We start from the raw sequence: 22,461 nt of genomic DNA, 5'->3' as shown, positions 1-22,461 counted from the left end.
TAGTTTTCTTGTATGTTAATAAATTACATTTTGACATTTTTATGCAGTTTCCAATAGCTTAAAATAAAACTTGAACCCCATAGAAATAGAAATAGAAATAGAAATATTTATTTGCTTAAACATGGTAATTGCATACAGATGTCAAAAGTAAATTAATTTAGTATCACATGTTTAGCCAAAAAATATGGCATGCAAACTTAAAGCTAGAGAAAAAAAATAAACCCTTCATTACAATGTCAGAATTATATAATACATCTAGTTAACAGAATAATCCAGAAACTCGTTTAAGGAATAAAAGCATTTATCCTTTAACCATTTGTGTAATCCGGTAGTAAGGTACCTGGGTCGAATATGGCCAGCCGAAAAATATGGCCACACCCCTACACGTCCAAAACTATGGCGTCATCTACAACTTTGTTTATACGCGTTAAAACGTCCATGTGTGAGTAATGCTTAGGTGTCGCCGCCATCTTCCCCGCAGCCCCGCAAGTCCCGCAATGATAGTCGAAGTGAAACCACGTGTCACGGATACAAATATTCACTCGTAAGTTTCTATGATTTTTTTGCTTTTATTGACTTTTACTTAAAAATGTTTATTATATTTAAGTCATTAGTAATCGTATATTATATGTGTATGTTTATTTTTATGCTTACTTTTGTATATTTTTCGTTTTGATTTTTTAAGTAAAATATAAGTATGACTAAAAATATGGCCACTTAGTGGCCATATTTTCGGCACCTACTGGCCGTATTAACCTTATGCGTTTTTGACTTTCGGCATTTGCTGGCCATATTAACCGTAGATCTTTTTCCTTTCAGAATATGGCTCCACGATAGGTTTCAAAACAGATCCGAGGAAATTGGGCAGAGTCTGATATGATATCAGCAGCTTTTAAAAGTGGTTTTATCTGCGGCGAACACTTCGACGATATCTTATAGAGAAAAAGTAAAATAAATCCAAGGAAGGAAGAAGGGAAGAAAAGCACTTCTTAATAATCATGAAGGAAAGGAGCTGTAATTTCGTATCGTACGGCTGAGCGATGTTGGTTATGCACTGACATCACGTGTGCTTCGTATGTGCGTCCAGAAGTATTTCCAGGGAAAAAAATATGGTACAGGCTAGACAAGACGTAGACGAGGAGATTGCAGAGATTGGCTGAGGGGTTTTTTGAATCAGCACACACATACGATTACATAGTACACAAGAGAATCCGTAAAAGAAAAACCCAAAACTTGAATCCAGCTAGAGCTCAAAAACTTAACAAAGCTGTGGTTTCAGACTATTTTACGAAATTGAAAAAGCTGCTGGAAGATGACGAGCTAGTGCATAAACCAGAAAGAATTTATAACATAGATGAAAAGGGTTGTTACAAGTTTTTTTTGTTCGGAGTTAATTTTTTTGTTCCTTTATTTGATATAAAACAACTTGTTTGAATAAATTCATTTTATTTGTTACTAAATTCCCTTACAAATAAAAATTCCCTCCGCATCCAGTTCATACCGTTAATATGGCCATCACCTGGCCATATTCACATACACTGTCGGAAATATGGCCATTTTCCCAACTTTAAAAAAAAATCACTTAAATTCAAACCTATCCGTGCCTAGGTTTTTTCGCGCCTGCGATAAAGTACATAAATAAATACACTATCAAATAAATTAGGACTTGTAACTTCTACTGTTATACAGTGCGATATATATAGTGTCAAACCTTAACGTGGCCATATTCGACCCAGGTACCTTAAATAATTTGTCAGGTAATTGTCTTATCTCATATGGCAACTTATTATACACAAGAATACTCATTATATAGCAGTTTTTCTTAAACAAAGAGGTCTTACATAGTGGTATCTGCAGCTTAAATTCATTCATACAAACTTTCATTCCCTTTTCAATCTCCTAAGGGGTTGAATTTATTAAAATTACTTCTTTAGGCTTGTACATATTATAAATGTTACCTAGTGAGCAAATTAAAACTTTCTAGCTAAGTATAAAGATTATTTATCTTTTTTTCTAGTGCTGAATAAAACGAAGTATAATAAACGTTTTTGTTATACTTCGATAACGATATCGATTTTTTTTTCCATTGTTTCGGCTCACCCTATCTTCGATCAGTATTCATTGCCATCTTCTGTAGCTGTTTAATAAGCAGTTAAGAACAAACTAAATAATCGCACATGACAACAAGGTCTTAATCTTACCTAAATACCTTCTAGATGCAAACGCCTTTTTAACCAGTGACGTTGATTTTCAGGACTTCCAGGTGCTTTTAGAAAATGTACAAGAATGTATAGCTCCCAGCCCGCCATACGTTGAGACATTTACTATCATATCCAAATACGTCATCAACGTTGTGAACGGCAAGCGGTACCTTAGTGGAAATACCACTGTTACAGCACCTACGCCATTTCAAAATGTAAGATTTATCACAATTAATTTGTATTTTTATATGAGGGAACAGCGAAAATCTTTTAACTACCTACAAACGAAAGTAAATCATAAATCATATATTTATTTGTAATCATAGATTTTCATCAAGGACGATATATAAATTTTTATATATAATTTATATATCGTCCTTGGTATTCATAGATCATTCAATTGTATTAAGCCTTCTTAATATCACTATGTTTAGTCATTACGCATGTAAACATTGTCCAGATTGTGCAAATTTTATCTATAAAAATAAAATATAATTTAATAATTTACATTTCTACATATACCTACTAAAGACTCTTTTTGAATAATCCTATGTCATCTATTTTAGTAATACTCGTATTGTCTGGCAGTTGTAAAGTGTAGGGGCCATGCCGAAAATACTTTTGGCAATAAAAGCAGTTTGTATTGATTGTATTGATTTACACCGACGAGCACTATTGGTAACAGAAAATTGGCCAATATTAACTGTATGCCGCTTCCAGTTAAATGAGAGCTTTGGGTTTATTTGTAGTTTAGCGCCAGGACGTACGCCGTGGACCGTGCTGGTAACCGCGAAGAGAAGATGCAGATCTCTCAAGTGTCCTGCCGCAACGTTCTCGCCAAGATTATCACCATATTCGCAAATTTGACTTTTTCACCGAAAAAGTGCATGGTACAAAAAGTAAGTGAAGGAAAATTAGTCAATATTTTCATTGGGATTGATAACAATTACTAAACTGAAATTAAGCCCTTCGCCTCGCCGTCTTGTCGGTCGACGTCAGTGTTCCCTTATGCCTCATGCCATTGAAAGAGCAGAAAAACTATCACTGAACCATAAAAAAGCCAAGCAAAAATTATGTGACAGAGATATTTAATGAAATTGGTATCACACGCCTCTGAACACTAATATTTTATTTAACATTTTAGGGTACTTTTGCGTACGAAAATTTGGACCTGAACAAAGTGATGCACGCCATCCCCGCGTGGCACGGGCCTGGCAATGTGCTCCACGAGCTGCAGCTGGTCATCGACGGCGCTACGGAATTCTGCACTGAGATTAGTCTTAAAATTATACAGAATTCTAACTAACTGATTAAACCTACACACACGCTTGGTGATCCCAGGGCCACAGAACGCGCACAGACTCGAGCATGCTTTTGTCGTCGACGCATAATAGTCGGGGAAAGAAAATAAATCCTTAGGTACAATACCTACAATTTCGGAAGCTTTTAATCTGGGTATCTATACCCAGTATAACCCACCATACGGTTATCCTCCCCTCGTTTCGGCTACCGTAATTGAACATTTGCGTGCAGTTGCGTTGGCTGCTTAATTTGTCTTTCTATTAGGTACTTAAGTACCTATATCGTTATCAAAAAATTTAGCGCTGCCTGATATTATCTGAAAACTCGATGTTTTCAAATGTGGACGTAGGTGTTATTAATAATACAAATATATCTTTTTGTATGTTAATACTAGAGTTTGAACTTGGCGAAAACACAAAAAATGGCTATGAAGATTACCTACTTTAGATAGAATATGCCATATCATTAACAGAAGATCCGTAAGAAGGACTAGACCAAACAAACCTAAGAATATTCACAGATGGCTAATGCCCTTCAGAAATGTAACCATCAGATCATGGTAAATTCTCGAATGGACAAAAGTATATTTGATCTTGCGCGACTCAGAGCTAAGCGAAAAGTCCACTCGACTGCAATCACAGAAGTTCTCTATGCTGATGACGTTTGCCTTATGGCACACACCTTGGAAGATTTGCAAAGGTATCTCGATACATAACTTAGACGAATCTTGTCGTCAGTTTGGCTTGGTGATCAGTGTGTCGAAAACCCAGATTCTTAAACAACCTGCACGTGGAAAATCCGCGAACGATGCTGCTGTTCACCTTAGGGGCAACGCTTTAGAAGAAGTAGGAACTTTTCGTTACCTTGGAAGTCTATTGCGTAATGACAACCGTTTCGAATCTGAGATATCTTCAAGGATTGCGAAAGCTTCTGCAGCCTTTGGCGGTCTCAATCAGCGAGTTTGGAAATCACACGACCTCAGCCTCCACACTAAACTCGCCGTTTACAAAGCAATAATTTTACCTCTGTTGCTTTATGCTTCGGAGCCCTGGTGTCTGTACAAGGGAGACATCAAACGTCTTGACTCATTTCATTTAAAGTGTCTCCGGGCAATTCTTCGGCTGAGATGGCAGGATCGTGTTCCAAATTCGAAGGTTCTGCGTCGTACTGGCATGACGGGTATAGAATGCCTACTCATGAAAGGTCAACTGCGTTGTACGCATGCCGCCATCAAGATTGCCTAAAGTTGTGTTTTACTCCGAGCTAGCTGCGGGTAAACGCAAGGGCGGTGGACAATATCTGCGGTACAAGGACGTTCTAAAACGCCACCTGTCGGCCACAGGCATATCGTGTGAGTCGTGGGGGGATCTTGCAACTCGGAGATCGGACTGGCGAATTGCGATCAACACTGGTCTCAACGACTTCAAAAGTGCACGCCTCGAAGATCTTGACGCTAAACGCCAGCTTCGAAAATCTCAGCCCAAGCCCTCCTACACATACACTTACGACTCAAATGGCGAGCTTTACTGCACGACTTGCGGCCGGAAGTTTAAAACAAAACTCGGTTTCACAAGTCACGTTCGAGCCCATGCACGTCATAATTTACAAAATACCTGATTTGTCCGGGTGTCGCCGTCGACGGATGCGTCTGGGAGGACATCATCATCACTACAAGCGCTATGCAGCGACAAACTTAATTCAGAGCTCATACTCGAATGTCATCGAAGCCTCTCGGAAGTGAGCAAAGAAGGCAACAAAGTAACAATTCAATGGATAAAAGGGGCATAGTGGATCAAGAGGAAACGATGCAGCGGACGAACTGGTCAGAAAAGGTCCAGAAACGCCCGACCCGAGCCCATCATACCCCTACCAATATCCTATACATATACACAACCAGCTAGACCTACATCACAGACAACTGCACAATAAATACTGGAATGAAATGGACACATGCAGGCAGACCAAGGATATTTTACCGGAACTGAACCACAAGCTCACCAAAATACTACTGAAAACACCTAGACACCAACTACGTAAAATAGTAGGATTAATTATAGGACATAACACACTTAACAAACACCTACACAATATGGGTAAAACAGACAGCCCCATGTGCAGAGCGTGCATGGAAGAAGAAGAAACAACAAAACATATTCTCCTAGACTGCAAACAGGTAGAAGTATACAGGAACAAATACCTAGGGACTCCGTGCACACTAGGAGAGGCAACTGCTGTAACCTGAAATCTTTGCTAGGCTTCGTGGAGGAGCTGGGGTGGTTAGAGTAGCGCTACCTCGTTTCACGCAAAATAGGCACAATGGTTGTCGATTTGCGGAAAATGCCCAGAAGCACTATCTAACACTAACTAACCTACTTTAGATCATAATTATTAGAAATTAAATATAGCAATAAATACCCGTTTGAACGCCAACTGTAGAGACATTTTTTTTTAATTTTTTCATCCGCTGCTCCGTCGGAAATAGAAATTATTTATTAGTTGTAGCTCATGAAATACGGCATTTCGTGAACCAAAGATTCCCTTTGGCAGTATTGATCTAAGGATGGATTTAAGAAGTGGCCCCATCAAGATATTTGATGTAAATTTTTAGGGGCGGGAGGGGGGAGAGGAGGGATTATCTTGATATCTAAATTATTTAAGGTATTAAGCCAAGTTTGGTATCGTTTTCGTATAAATCGGGCGATTCATTTATGGTATCATTTTGACACCATTCCGAAGTAAAAACATATAATATAAAAAATCTTTTTTTGTTTCTCTTCACGCTAAAACCGCTGAACCAATTTTGTTACTATTTAGTATAGAAATAATTGGAGTCCCCAGGATGAACATCACATAGTTTTAATCCCAAAAAATCATCTCTTAAGAGTGTGAAAAAGGAGGTGGAAGTTTGTATGGGGAATCAATAACCGCTTAACCAATTTAGATGAAATTTCGTATATAGATAGTTTGAGTCCCGGAAAAGAACTAAGGATAGTTTTTATCCCAAAAATTATCCCTTAAAAGTGTGAAAAGGGTGGTGAAAGTTAATGTGGGGAATCAATAACCACTGAACCGATTTAGATAAAATCTACGTCTATATCTGTGATATAGATATATAAATTATACCAAACTTGACTTAGAACCTAAACTTAAACAATAAAAATATTAACCTCAGATGTCGCTGACGCTGAAAACTCCCTCCCCCCACCTGCATGTGGGTAGCTCCACTGCGTAAATACATCTTAGAAACACAAAGATTAATTCTGCCAAAGGAAACCTTTGGTTCGAAGAAAGCTGTATTTGGTATTTTTATGTAGTGTAGACACACGACTAGATAAGACTAGCGCTACGATGGTCGGTTTTTTATCATCTGTCATCATGCCTGTCTCGTTTTATGATTGAATTCTCCTCATTTGTAGTAATTACCCGATTTAGGCTAGGGGGTAGGATAATACGGGTTTTTAATAATACTTTTTAAGGTTTTTAGCAGTAATAATTATTTACACAGTCTTTTTGTCTTATATTGAAATTCATAATCCTTCTGAAATCCGTTTAATTCCATTCGACGTAAAATTAAAGAAATACTAAAACTTTTAGACTTTCTCCGTTAGCTCACCCGTTTTAGGCTTCCCTCCCCTTGCTTTATGCCGTTGTTGTACAATTTACTATAATATGTCCACGTCAAGGCCTCCAAGTGAAACTTCTTTCTAAGTAGTTGTTATGTTTTTTGTGTGGCCGTAATTACATAATGTCATTAATACCACCGTGCACTCCCCTAACTTAGAAGTGGTGTCACTTTTAAATGACCTGTAAAAAATTACGAAGTTTTCAATTCATCGGCCTTTTATTATTTATTCCTAGCTTCTGCCCACAACTTTGTCTTTGTGGAATGATGATGCTTGATCGAAACTGTCTTATGTCCCTATTATAATATTAGTAGGGGTATGTTTTACCCATTCTTACCCTGATATTTCGAAGTCAGCTAAATCGATTTGAAAATTCTTTTTAGGCTTTTTTTTTTAAATTGAATATACAAGAAAGTACCAAAGTAGGTAGTTGGTAGAAAGTTGGCCAGAGCGAAGAGGCCGGTATTCTGAAAAGTCGCGCGTTCGAATCTTGTAAAATGTATACCTATTAGTTAATTAGTGCTTTTGGGCGTTTTCCGCAAATAGACAACCATTGTGCCTATTTTGCGTGAAATCGAGATAGCGCTACTCTAACCACCCATCTATGTATATATATGACATCTCTGCTTATTGGGTAATTCCCAATACAGGGCGTTTTACAACCCTTAGCCATATTTTGGCAAGTGAAAATATATGTAATACCGGGTAAACCCAAAAATCTCTAAAAACATTGACTGTGTTTGTGTGCATATATAAATATCTACAAATAACTCTCTGTATATATCCCAACTATAATATGTACTTAAAAAACAAAGATACTGATGAATTAAGAATCTCCTGCATCAAAATTTTGAAGTCGGTTTATTCCAAATGCTTAACATCGACTCATGCTGTGCTATAAAAGGATATACCCACCCGTTCAACCAGGGGATAAAGTTCTAAATATAAAGGTTTAATAAATAACGGACAAAAGGCAACTGCATTTATTTAATTATAATACTTACAGTGTTCTGTCTGTAACATTTTGCCAGCCTTAACAAAATGTACAATACATTACAGTGCCTATATCATTAATTAAAATAATTATAAAACTTCGTTAGATAACATTTCTTAACGTCGAATCGAGAAACAGGCATCTTAACAATTATTCAAATAATAACTAATAGAGATAGGTAGTTTTATTCAATATAACAATAAATTATGAGAAAATCACTACTTCCCACTTCAATAAAAAATAAGTTTAATCTATCTACGTACAACATTTATATTTAATTTCCTGGTAACGTTATGAAAGCAAGATGTTCATTAACCTAGAGCTATTCGTTTAAGCTTAACACTGCTTTGGTATAATCTTGACTAGTTCAAAAGCCGAAAGGCGCAGAGCAGGAATTAATAAGATATGTGGATAGAAGAAGTCTTTTGGAGCAAGAACTGATCGTTGCACTGATGATAATTAGTTTACTTGCTCTTCTTCGGAACTGAACTCTGAAACAAAGCAAAGCAAGCGTTAAAAATTGTGAAGATACTATTACTCCCATTAAACCTAGTCCATCATACACCTGCTGGACACTGGAGTAAATGGACATAGGTGAGATGGTTTAGTTTTTTTTCTTCAGTCGTTAAAAATGGAGCTAAAGTCATATTGGATCACGGCAATCATAATAGCGCATTACGATACAAGTGCGAAAAATAGAAAACTCGAAACGAGTGGCGATAAATTAAAACACGACCGAAGGGAGTGTTTTAAATCGACACGAGTTGCGAATTACCTATTCGCACATGTATCGTACAACGTTTTACAGCACATGGCCCTTTAAATGTTAGACACAGTAACGTAATATGCTAATTTTCGCACTAGTGCTATAAAGTCGCACCATATGTACTGTAAAATAATTAGAGTACAATTTGACGTTTTAAAACTGCATGACGAAATGTATAATCATGTAAAGAAAATGAATGTGAATCTTTTTTATCGAATTGCTATTACTAATTAATGGTATTAGCCAAAAAGTTCACCTATACCTATAAGTATTGAAAATTATGTAACATGTTATTTATCGGTTGACTTGATTTTTGTAAAGTATTTGGAGTAAATTGTTTTTTTTTTTTTTTCTTTCAGTTTTATATGTTAAAGCAGCTGTAGGTAAATTTACTCCGGCTAATTAAAAGACTGTGGGTCCTACGAGTGTTTTTGTCAAATTGCGGGCATATTGTATAATATCACGTATTAGTAATAGTGTCACAAAGTGGTGACAAAGGTGGCTTACCGTTAGTCCATTTCTTGCCCCGCACGCCAAAGAAGCCCATCTGCGCCTTCCTTTTCGGCCACGGCCCATTTTGCCCCAACAAAAACTTGATCTCCTGCGCTACGTTGCTTTTCATGTCCCTTTTGCCCCTTACCGCAATGAATCTGCCTCGAAAGTTGGCTTCAAAAGGCTGCCCGGATTTCTTGCCTCTGACGCCATAAAATTGATTCATTTTTGCCGCTCTTTTGTTTATCGCGTTGGACATGTCATCTTCTGCCGACTCGGGCATGGAAACCTCGTTTTCGTCGGACGCTCGCAACCTCTCTAGTAATTCATTTAACTGGTAATCCTGCAATTGATTGTGTTGCTCCGACATCGGGATCGGTGAGTAGTCTATTTTGCCTCTGAAATATCCAGTATCGTCGTAGAGTTCGGACGAGGAGTGAGGTGAAAAGAAATAGGAATCGGGATCTTTTTTGCCTCGCATTCCGAGGAATCCCATGGGAGCTCGCTTGACTTCTTGATCGAAGTCGTACAGATCCTTTTTGCCTTTGACGCCGATGAAATGGTACTGTGGTTTCCTTTTGAAGATGTCGGGGTCATCGATGTCGGTGAACTTCTTGCCGCGCATGCCGACGAAGCCCATAGGCGCGCGCTTGTCCTGCGCGCTGGCGGCGTGCTGGCCCAGCTGCACGCACGCGACGATCAACAGACAGTACATTCTGGCCGTGTTCATGGTGGTCTGTAACAATAATGGTCAAGCATTATCAATCGTGTCTTTAAAAATACTATTCCGATTGAGCTTTTCTATGCATATTTACATATTATACTATTCCATAAAAATCAGTGTTAAATCGGTAAAGCGATGGTTGTTTTAAATAACTCGTCAGGAAAAGTGGTAAATGGGTACGTTTAATTCACACCTAAAAAAATAAAATAAAGATAGTAACCAGCCAAGTGCGTGTCGGGCGAAGCATAATGGATTGTTCCCTACTAGTCCGGTGGCTGACTGTATGAAATCCTACTCGTAGGTACCTGATACATAAATGGAAATTAACTACCTACTCTGTATTGGTAGCTATCTTTTAGTAGCTTCAACTGCTCTTGGTCGGCCGCGGCTTAACTTGGCAAATTTTGCAAAAGTAGAACAATAATTCATCATAAAACTTCATCGAAAAATAGATTGAAACTTGTATGGTAGTATGGTAGGCCTTTGAGGATAGTAAAAAAAAAGCTGTCAGTCAAATCCTGTGGTGTTGGCAGGTTCCCCTGTCCGATCGAATTTGTGGTACCACGTGACAGGTACTATTTGGCCGACGGACTTTTTTTTACTGTCCTCAAAGGCAGCTATGTAATATGGCAATTAGCCACTTTCAGTGTCTACCAGTGACACTTTGGATTACTGCAGCATAAACGCATATTGCTAGTGTCAGCGCAACCTAGGGTGTGTGTATATATAGGCAAGTTTTTAGAGAATATACGTTCTTATACTATCACATTTAAGGTGTTTCTCTTCTACTCTCTGGACCCGCTCGACGATATATAAAAAGACCACTCTTGTTATTTTTGATGGCGACCTTGCCAGGATAACCCTGGGCTCATCTTGAAATGGGCCGAGATAACCCTGGACAAGTGGACACCTCTTGATTTGCGAGCCGGGATAACCCTGGACAACGCTCTTCTTTCTTCGCACACTTCTCAATTAGGTTTTGTTTTTTTTCTTGGTCATCTTTTTCTTTTTTCAGTTTTTTTGGAAATACGTGGGAAGGTTCATTTTCATTCTCAAGAAAGATACTTGAGAATGCGTGGGAGGTTTCTGTTATTTGAGCTATCCTGCCATACAAGTTTAATTCCATTTTTCGATGAGGTTTTTTTGATGAAATTTTGTACCATTTTTTGGCCATTTGCACAAAATTCGCCATATTAAGCCGCAGCCGACCAAGAGCAGTTAAAGCTACTAAAAGTTACCTACCCCTAGCAGTAAGTATTTTCTATATTTTTTTATCAGGTATAGTTTCATGCAGTCGGCCACCGGACTATATAAATCATGGATCATGGTAAAAAAAATTGCGTCGAAAGTATTTATAAGGCTTAATTTTCTTTTTTATTTTCTCGTACGCCCGGTTTATAATTTATAAGGGGAACATTATTTTAGACTTTCAAAGTGATTATTTTCAAAAAAAGTGTTTTGAAAACCTTAAAGTAATTTTTAAAGAAAAGTTTTTAATTTTAGTCTTACGTTGATTTTTAAATTTTAGGTATAATATATGGAGTGCCCCCCCCCCCCCCCACTCTAAAAAATATTTTTAAATTTTAACGCCAAATTTTGTAGCGACACAGAATACACCTATATTCCAAATGTATTTATCATAAGGACAGATGGACGGACATCAAAAGACAGGCATGAGGTTCCGTTTTTCCCAGTTTTGATACGGTTTCCTTTTATTACTTGCAATGTACTTAGGGCTACTTGCGCGTTCCAGGTTAACTCGGAGTTAACCGTTTATTTATTTATATACAGAGGGTTAAAGTGTACTGTTACTCCGCTTTTAAACGGTTAATTCCGAGTTAAGTGGCTAATACTGGAACGCGCAATTGGCCCTTAACAAAGTTAAAAAAAAAAACCTATATTTTTATAGATAGAAAGAGACGGACACGTTAACCAATCATTCAAGTCTCCATCCAAATTTTTGCGCACCGGCCTGAAAAAAACTTGCTCTTGCGATATTCTAAAAGTCTATGTTTACCTAATGACTCGGTATATACTTAATTAAACTTGCCTGCGCATTTTTTAGTCCCCGTCTTTACACACGAAAATCAGAAAGACATCTAAGACATCATCGATCTCGTTAGACATTAGTTTATAGTTTATCTAATTTCAATGAAACAAACAAAAATCACAAGCAAGAGAGCTTCAAGAAGCAGTGATGCATTGTCGCGAATAAATGTCGCTAGTGTACCTAAACAAGCAAGGTGGCGAAGTGTACAGGGACCCGGGGGGCCGACGCACGACCGAACACACGCTAATGAATACCCGCAGGCTAAGACTACTGTCTACTTACTTTACCACCCAAGTCAGTATGTGCATAAGAATAATTAATTATCTTATCTTATCTTTATTTTTATCAATTTTATGCGTGTAATGAAATTATAGAAAAAGAGTACCTACTACTTGTCCTGATGCTGGTCTGTATGTCGAGGTTTATTAATAAAAATCTTGCAAGATAAATTTTACTACTCGGTTTCCGATTGAGCTGAAATTTATCATAAAGCCTTTAAAGGTTTTTTCTGTTATTTTTGTTGTATTAAGGCGCTAGGGCCCTTCAAACATGGCCAAAAACGGCCTAATTGACTACGCCGCAAAGAGATGCGTGGTATTCTAAACTGGTATGAACTAGCCAAAAAAACTAAACACCCCGACATAGATAATTTCACTATCATTTATATTTCCAAATTTCATTACAATTAGTTAAGTTTTGGAGGAGGAAACAATCGAATACGAAACCTCGATTTTTGGGTTTTTTACGCCGGATTTTCGCCCAAGCTCCGTTTGTCCTTATCACACTTAATTTAGAGGCGGGGTCAAATTTCTTAATACGTACACAACAGAAAGGTGATAGTCGACATTGAATGTCGATAATCTAGTGATGTGAAAAGTTATCGGAAAGTCGCGATTTACCTCTTAGTAGGGAATGTAGGTGAAGTGAGTATGCATGCACTTTGGTCTCAAGCGATACCGTTTAGCACTCAAATACATGGATCATACAAAGCTGAGCTAACGTACTAGCTACGAGATTACTCGAGTCGCAAATGATATCTAAATCATGCATTTTTGTTATGATTCCCCGCGCGTTTCACTCGCGCTATTAATACATGTAGGGACAAGTACGAGCGAAATGCACGCGCGAATGACAACTAAATGACATAATTTTGATGTCAAAATGTACGTTCGAATTAGCCTCCAAGCCTCCCATAGATTCACTTTTTTTTTATTCCGGTAGGTAAACTATATTTATGTACTATAGGTAAACTATGTTAATTAACGTAGAAACCTTTGAAATTTAAATTTAAATCTTTATTGTCATATTGTGAGTTACAATGATCTTAAAATTATGTCAGGGTAGAATCATCATAATCAACCGCGATGCGGCGTACAATGTTAATACTAAAACGAATCTTACAGCTAAATAATTATACAAATATTACATTGAATATGTAGTTGTATAAATAGATTTGCAGATTATCTGGTATTGCAGGCGTCCATAGGCTACGGTAACTGCTTACTATCAGGCGGGCCGTATGCTTGTTTGTCACCGACGTGGTATAAAAAAAAATCGTCAGTGACATTGCCAAACACGACATGTTACGTAAAACCATATCTGAAGTTACTAATAAAACTTATTCCTTAAAGATGCTGAGTAAGTAAGTAATTTGTTTATTGTAAACTGTGTACGGATATCCTGGGTTTACGAGTTAACTCCTGGATTTTGATGTCGCATAAATAATTGGTAAAAATAATTCAGGTTTGTTGTCTGTGGCTTAGTCTTTTTTTATTTAATTCACAAATATATGTCGAAATCTTTAATTTTTTTTGTTTTATTTAACAAATTGTGATATTACATACTTGAAAACGAATAAAGCAAATGCACGGCGACCGCCGCCGCCGCCTGCTACGCACAATTGACACCTTTGGTCTGGAGCCCAGTTATGACAATCACTGACGAAGAAAGAAATTGTATAAAGAAATAGTTAATAAACTTTATCGAGATGACAGATGTAACGTAAAGTGATGTGATCATTCCCATGTACTTATTACTTAAGTTTCACTTATAAACACAAGGTGGTAAAGCCAGGACAAAACACAATTAAAAAAACTATAAATACAAAGAATGCTTAAGTTCGGAATCACCTGGCGATTTTTATAAACAATAATTGTCATCTCGACTACGGCCCCTGGAGTTACAAGTGGTGATTAGTGTAGGCACGTTGCTTGCTTTCTGTCAAACGAACTGTGGGTTTCTTTGCCACCATCTTAGTATAAACGAGGAGTCTAACTGAAGTAGGTACAGAAAAGAAGACAATGCTTGGGTAATACTTATCTACATAAATATTTAAAATTCATATAAGCTTCGATCCTAGGTAGGATATCTAGCCTAAAAATATGAACGTGGGATTTAATCGTAAACTTTGGTCAGTAGGCATTAATATAGTTTATCGCAGACCCTATGCCGTTTATTGGGGTCCGCGGTTAAATTCGTTATCTGAATGTCACAGGCTAATAAGGGTTAAGTGTTTAATTAATTAATATCCCTACTTTAATGGTTATTCCAATTCCAAATTTAGAGGTATAAAAAGAGCTTTTAGTTTAGTGACAATTTTATATAAAACATATTTTCAATTTATTTATTTATTTAAATGTGATTCACCCTCTCCACTTCGTTCATATACATACCACTTCCAGAAAACCTCTGCTCTGCTATTATATGCTGCCCACAAGTGACATTGCGGGTTCCAGAGAGCCTACCACGAACCACATTCGACATGTTGCCTCTCTGTCGCAATTGTAAATTTGTACGTAAGTGTGACAGGAAGGCAACACGTCGAACGTGGTTTGCCCTAGGCCCTTTAATTGTAGGTATAAGTGGTTATTCATTATATCTACACGGTCGCCGTGCATTTACAAATCGGAGCCGAGCCGGTCAACGGGTGCTACCACTCTAGAACAGCAGTTTTCCGTTTCACGAAATATCAGAAAATCATTGACAATACAACATATAATACAACTGTACGTGAGTCGATATCACTACGTACTAATTATATATCACGTAAGTATAACTTAGTTGAAAAAGTCAATAAATAAAACAGTCCGTTTCTGTAAAAGGCCGTTAGTAATGGTCATGTTCGTTATCTCACGAAACATACTCCATGTAGCAACTTATGCAAATGTGGCTACAATATTACTAACCATTTGTTTTTAACGTTTAACTGACGATGACGGCCGGCGCAAACGACAGCGTCGTATGTTTATTGCACGCTTATGTATATTGGTCTCGCTTTGTGGGTATGTAAAATAAATAAGTATTTATTTATAACTTTAGGCACATTAATAACACTTATAGACAGACTGTGCTTTACGTTATTATCACACTCACCTCACTTTATAAAGTGAAAAAAAAAACCATGGCGATTTTGCTGCACGACTTAAGTGCGGTAATTAGCACTTTACGTGCCTATGTCGAAAGTTTTAAAGGCCATATGTACCTACTGTAAAATGTTGTACGATACATGTGCGAATAGGTAATTCGCAACTCGTGTCTATTGTAACACTACCTTCGGTGGTGTTTTAATTTATCGCCCCTGGTTGCAATTTTCTTACTTTTCGCACTCGTATCGTTCTACTTTACTGCACTAGTTATTAGCACTTTACGTGCGTTTGTCGAAAATTTTAAGGACCATATGTACTGTAAAACGTTGTACGGTACACGTACACTTTTCGCACTTGTATGGTAATGTACCATTAATACCATTAATCACCTAGGAAGAGTTTTGGCCGAAGGGTGTCAAAATTCCGGCGGTTCCGCGGCCGGCTCCCTGACACTGCGGGGTTGCGGACTGCATCGCAGCCCTAATTGTGTGTTTTTAAGATCTTATACTCATTCGTTATCCTATCCATTATTGTTACGCCACACATCCATCTTAACATTCTTATTTGCGCTACATGCAATCTCTTTTCATCCGTCACTTTTAGGGCCCAACACTCTGATCCATACATGACGACAGGTCTTATGATGGTTTTATAAATTTTACCCTTCAGTCGGAGCGCAGGGCGGAGGGCATCCGGGCGTCACAAATTGTTCCCGTGACCTGTCGCCATTTCACCCATCCTGTGTTAATCCGGTTTTTCATGTCACGGTCAATATCGCCATTGCACTGCACGAGCGAACCGAGGTACTTGAAGTCGGAGCAGACCGGCAATGTAACGCCATCGAGGTCTATGGCAGCGAAACCGGAGAGACCGCCGAAATCGCAGAACATATGTTTAGATCTGCTGATTTTCAGGCCAACATTCTCCAGTTTCCACCGCCATTCCTCAAGTCTGCTCTGTACCTCGAATCCGTCTTCACCCACAAGCACAATGTCATCAGCGAAAAGCATACACCAGGGTGCCTCCCCCTGTATACCCGACGACAGAGCAACCATAATAAGTAGAAAGAGTCAGAGCCGATATCTGGTGCAAGCCTACCGTGACACTAAATCTGTCGGTCGTGCCAGCAGTTGACCGGACGCGTGTACAACAACGGTTGTACATTGACCGAATTAGCTCCACATACTTCCCAGGCACGCATTTCTCTTTCAGAGCCCACCACAAAACCTCTCGGGGTACTCGATCGTATGCCTTTTCGAGGTCCACAAACACCATATGCAGGTTCTTTTTTCCACGTCTATATCTTTCGCACAGTTGGCGAAGTCCAAAAATGGCGTCTGTTGTACCTCTTCCTGGCATAAAGCCGAATTGGTTTTGTGTTAAGTCGTGATACAATATTATGACGTTTATGTTAAGTGTTAGCGAATAACCAGGTCGATATGAACTTAAGAAGTTCATGCCAATTTGAACTCGTCATTTGCCCACATCATTATTTATTTGCTCAACAGATGCACGGGCATCGCGATCTTACTATATTACCATATTTTTCATATTAGAAAAAAGTACACAATTTTAAAGTTCAAAGGTGGAATAAGTGCCATTTCATATTATCTTTCTAATGCAATCGCATCCTTTAAAACCTACCTACATATATACTTATAATAGTTGTAATGTCTTTTTCTTTGAACTTGGAAGTCAAATCGAATATTGCAGAGTTAAAAGTTTTAAATAGATTATTAAACTAATTATAATTTCAAGATTAAGTAAACGTTTAAAGTTATAATTATCTTGCAAGGAATCCTCGAGTTAAGAAAGGTTAATTAATCGGGTGTTAATAAATTTGTTTTCTGTTTTACGAAGTAATTGTTTGTGAAAGTGAACGTCTTTTCCAGACAGGTGTACATTTACGATTGAACTGTTGAGTATTTAGGGTTATCTCTATATTAAACATTAAACAATTCATACCGAAAGCATACAAAAACCAAATTACCTAACTTGAATTCTACCTCGATGGCCACCGAACGTACGCTCTGACCATGGACGCTCGATGCAGACGAACCGCGAACCATGTTCGACTAGTTGCCTCCCTGTTACACTTGCGTACGAATTTACAAGTGCGACCGAGGGGCAACACGTCGAACGTGGTTCGCGGTAGGTCCTCTGATGCTGGCCGCCATACATCTGTTTAACCAATGCATGGCGATTGTGACGGGAGCTCTACATTTATAATCCGCGACCGTTCCTTATTAAATCGCAAAAAGTGACCATTAAAAAAAATATATATATTTTTTGTACACACTTTTTTCTTAGAAAACTCATTCTAAAGATTTTTTTTAAAACAACATTGCATTTATCTTTTTACTGAGATAGAAATATACTGTGTACTTTTATAATGGTTCAGACTAACCTTCACATGTCAACATATATACAAAAAACTTCTTCCATACGTCTATGACGCTGTTTTACCCCTGACGAGGGCTGACGGCTCATTAGCGAGCCCTCCTCTCTTTTTCCCACACATAGTCATAAGTGTGTCCCCTTCGCACACCACTCAGGTACACTGTTGTCTCTTGTTTAATTATTTTTTAATTCTAGGCTGTGCCTTGACTGGGAGCGAGGCGTTTTACATACTGAAACCAAGTAACCTGAAATACAGATAGAAGACTTTCTAACAACTACTTATAAGAGTTTTTTGTAAAAAACTAGGTCAGTGGCAAACAAGCATACGGCCCATCGTATAGTAGGCGCCTGCCGTCAGGCCTTTAAAAACCCGTACCTGTAGTTTCTCAATGAAAGGTAGGCAGGGAGTTTGTTATGAAAATTCCACTCTTAGAGCGTCCGCGGAAGAAAGTTCCTCTGATACCGCACAGAGGGCCGACTGCGAACACCGAAGTTCGCAAATTGCGAGCATCTTTCTCTTTCACTCATATTACGCCTAAATTGGAGTAAAAGAGAAACATCCCCGCAATTTACGAACTTCGTTTTTCGCGGTAGGCCCTAGCTCTATACGTGACCATAACATTTCATTTAGCATTTTCGTTTTTGTTTGATATTTTAATTTATAGTTATTAGTATTTTCCTTGCGTTGGTGTGGTGAATTTTTTTGTGTTTCACTCTGCAGCAAAATTAGTTTAATAAGGCATTATTAACAAATGTCAGCATAATTAAGTTAAAACCAATATCATGTCAAAATGATTTTGAAAGATACATTTATAAATGAAAAATGCGCAGGTAATGGATATTTAAAAATCCTTATAAAATTTGACGTTTTTTCGATGAGCAGACATAATTTATAGGCAAAAAAGAAACTCTCATAAAAAAATTAAGTCCCGAGAGGCAGCAGGGAAGAACTCGAAATGGATTCACCTAAATCCATTAAAGGGATATAACTTGTAGTGAATCTCGTTTAAAAAAAAGTGGGTAAAAGCACATCGGAGTATTAGAGCATAGGCTCTTTTTATTTCCTTAATGTATTAAAGGCCCTCGAATACTAACGTGCTATGTGATGTTTCAAAAATGCAATTTTACCCACATCGCGCCACAGCACTTTTGTTTTGTCGCACGACGTTAACGGCAATGCAATATGTCGACCCGTACTGTCGCGCGGTGTCGGAGCACTTACGGCCATTCATGATAAATAAATTTGTGGTACCGGCCATTGTCAAGCGATAAGCGATCAATGTAGCTCTGTCCGACGTGTAGTTTGTGAAAATGTTTGTAGGAAGCTTTTTCTATGCACCGTAAGTGAAGGTTTATGACATTAATATTGATATTTCAAATAATGAAATTTATTCGAATTATATAAGTGAAACTTAAAGAAATTATGCAATAGTTTTGAATAATTTAGGTCTTATATATTTTTTTACGAAAACTAGCGTTTAAGAAAACAAATTCATCTTGGTAAAAAATCATACATTGCATTTCTTACCGAAGTCTTATGGGGCCCCTTGGCCATCCCTAAAGGTAGCACAGTATGGTTCGACGTCGAGGGAGATGGCTCTGCCAATTAATTCTATTAGAAGTACGAGTATTAGAACAAAATATTTTAATTTGTTTTATTTAAAGTAGAAACACTACTATACAGCATGATTCAGGAGACGTGAGCAGGATCAAGCCTGCGCATTCAGTAAGTTATAAGCATCTGTTTCGTAAATATCAATAAAAAGTGTCAAATTAAATGTCACCGGAGCCTGGTTACCTTTGAAAAATCTTATCTCACTCAAATGTGGCATTTTATTTTCTTCATAATCAAAGTGCTGTCCTAACAGTTAGAGAGGTTTTATCTTTGTTAATTAAGTGGTGTAGGGTGTCCATGATTAATTAAATTTGTCTTTAACAAAAAGTTACATAACAAAGAAACGTGATTGTTTTACTTACTTAAATATGATGGTGAACGATTCATTATCATTTACTGATTGTGTAGGCTTCGTCCTGCTCACGTCTCATAAATCACTCTGTATAAAATCGACCTATGCCGCCGTGACCCAGGTGGCCGAATGGCTTAGGTACCTGCCGCGAAGGACGCTGGTTCGATTCCAGCCTTGGACACTGGAGGCCTTGGTGGCACTGGGACATTTATTCCACTTTACGATTGAGAAGAGAAGCTATGCTGTCATATTATGGGGCAACAGCGCGCATGTTGATAGCGCATTTAAACTCCAAAAAAGATGCATAAGAATTTTAGTAAATATTAGTAGGTAGTATATAAAGTTGTAGACCACATTTTATTCGTTTAAATTTTTTAACCTTAGCTTCAATTTATATTTTTCAGCTGTGTTTTGAAAGGAATAATCAACAGCTATGTAGGCAAGCAAAAGACAATTGTAGTTTGACTCAAAACCTGAGAAATAGAGATAGGCTAGTAAGCTCGTTCACTAGATTACAAATTGTTAGTGCAGGCACACATCATATGTGTGCAAACATTTAAAATAAGCTACCCGAACATATAAAAAATAGAAAGAGAAACTTTGTTTTTAAAAAAGCTTAAAGTTTTCCTTGTTACTAATTGTTTTTATGATATTAATGAATACTATAACTTTAATGAGTCTAAATCATTTTAAGAGCTTATAGATATGTAAACATTCTGCATGATAGATGTTGTAGATATTGCACGCTACTTTTTTATTTTATAAGTACATAACAATGCAGTGCCCTGACAGGGTTTGTGGTAAACGTACTGATTTCTAGTTATAAGACCTATTGTAAACCCACAAAAGCAATCAATAAATTAAATGAAATGGCAAACAAGCATACGTCCCGGTTGATGGTAAGCTGTCTCTGAAGCCTATGGACGCCTGTCACTCCAGAGGTGTTACATGCGCGTTGCCGACCCTAACACACCGCACCCTCGTTGAGCTTACTAAACTAACCTAACTTGAAGTCATAAAAATTATACAATTTATAAGCTACGGTAATCTCATGAACTAGGTACACGTCCGCAAACTGTCGGTTTACTGTTTCCAATTTTGGTGTGACTGGCTTTACGTATTAAGGTGCAGTAGGTTCACAATACGACTGCCATAAATTTAATTAACAATCTTAAGGCCTTTCTTGAGGGACTTCAGCCATTTTTTTTACTATCGCTCGATAAAAAAAAAATATAATTTATAATAATTTTTGCACAAAGGCTAAAAATATGAAAATTACTTCTAAAAATCGGCAAAATCGTGCTTGAGGGAACTCAGCTATTACTTAAAACACACAACAAATATTCAATGATTGTCTAAGTATGAAATGTTTAAGTATTTGTCCTTTTTCAGGTCCTTATGTACATATGTATGTATAGTTAAAACAAGTAAGCAAACCTAGAATAAACAAGCATAGTAGATTATTTATAGGGAGCAAGCTTGAAACAAACAGTTCTGAATTCGAGGTGTGGCAAATGCGGTTGCGTCTGATGCACGAGCGGCGTCGTTAAAGGTGTTAGTCTCAACAATCACCGCATGTGTACTTCTGCCAAATAATTGGAGAGACGTAAAGTTGTTTAAAGTTCGATCCGCTAGCGTAAACATAAGAAAGCGGTTACTTAAATAAAACGTTATAAAATTGCGTGGTTTTTTGAATAGGTAGTACTTACATGTAATTGGTCTGGAAAAATCACTTCACACTAGGGTTGTTCATACACTATTCAGAACATCTCCATCTCCATACACTATTAACCATCAAATTAATCGTCATTGATTAATTTGATGGTTAATATTTTTAATAGTTTCACTAACTAACCTCAATTCCACAAACTATAATCAATATTCCTTCGAAATAAATATTATGATTCAAATTACGATGATTAGGGTTCCGTAGCCTAAATGAAAAAAGACAAAGGAAACCCTTATAGTTCAGTCATGTCCATTCGACCGTCTTTCTGTCCGTATGTCAAAATCATTTGGAATATAGAAAAAGTGTCCCCCGCCCCCTGTAACTTTTGAATCGCCGGTCCTAAAAATATGAAAAAATATAGCTTAAGAAGATAATAAATCTTCAAAACTTACAATGAAAACTTTTTCGAACCAGTACCCCTAGTGTAACTAAATTCGATTTTGAAACGTGACGTACGCGTTTGCGTTTAGTCTCATTTTGTATGGGTTTTTGAACAGCGCGCCAAGCGGGACGTTTTGGAAAGTCAAAAATCTCATACAAAATGACACTTAACGCAAACGCGTTCGTCACGTTATGATGTCGATCAAAGTTACACTAGGGGTACTGATCTACTGAACCGTTTTTGACTTTTACTAAAAGTTATCCCTTAGAAAAAGGACGTTACGTAAGTGGAGTGAAAAAAATCTCTTTTGCTTGTTATGGCCACAGTATCTACAAAAAGCCCCGTTCTGTCCATCCATTGTGACCAAAGCGGGCAACTACGGAAACCTACACTGAGGCCGCTTTTTTAATAAAATGATTTCTAGTTGTACGGCTTTTTGTTCGTTACTTTATTCGTACGAGTATTG

At 37.6% G+C, this 22,461-nt stretch overlaps 2 protein-coding genes across 2 annotated transcripts in view; both read right to left on the bottom strand.

Moving 5' to 3' along the window:
- Positions 1 to 8,099: 8,099 nt before the first annotated feature.
- Positions 8,100 to 22,461, bottom strand: part of LOC133534434 (tachykinins) — a 78,963-nt gene continuing 64,601 nt past the window's right edge. Inside the window, exons 2-3 of the mRNA XM_061873551.1 lie at positions 9,394 to 10,114; positions 8,100 to 8,611 (exon numbers count right to left, since the gene is read on the bottom strand). Coding sequence (XP_061729535.1) covers positions 8,580 to 8,611; positions 9,394 to 10,108 — 747 coding nt within the window. The 5' untranslated portion in view covers positions 10,109 to 10,114 and the 3' untranslated portion in view covers positions 8,100 to 8,579. The remainder of the gene's footprint in view (positions 8,612 to 9,393; positions 10,115 to 22,461) is intronic.
- Positions 16,183 to 16,572, bottom strand: LOC133530327 (uncharacterized). The gene has a single exon (XM_061868236.1). The coding sequence runs from the start codon at positions 16,570 to 16,572 to the stop codon at positions 16,183 to 16,185; it is 390 nt and encodes a 129-aa protein (XP_061724220.1).

This window comes from Cydia pomonella, chromosome 2 (genome assembly GCF_033807575.1).
Source record: "Cydia pomonella isolate Wapato2018A chromosome 2, ilCydPomo1, whole genome shotgun sequence".
Lineage (NCBI taxonomy): Eukaryota > Metazoa > Arthropoda > Insecta > Lepidoptera > Tortricidae > Cydia > Cydia pomonella.
The sequence above is the reverse complement of the archived record's forward strand: the minus strand, read 5'-3'. Positions and strand labels throughout refer to the sequence as shown.

Excerpts from the sequence above, each read along its gene's own strand:
- LOC133530327 (XM_061868236.1), bottom strand. The coding sequence starts at position 16,572 with ATGGTTGCTCTGTCGTCGGGTATACAGGGGGAGGCACCCTGGTGTATG.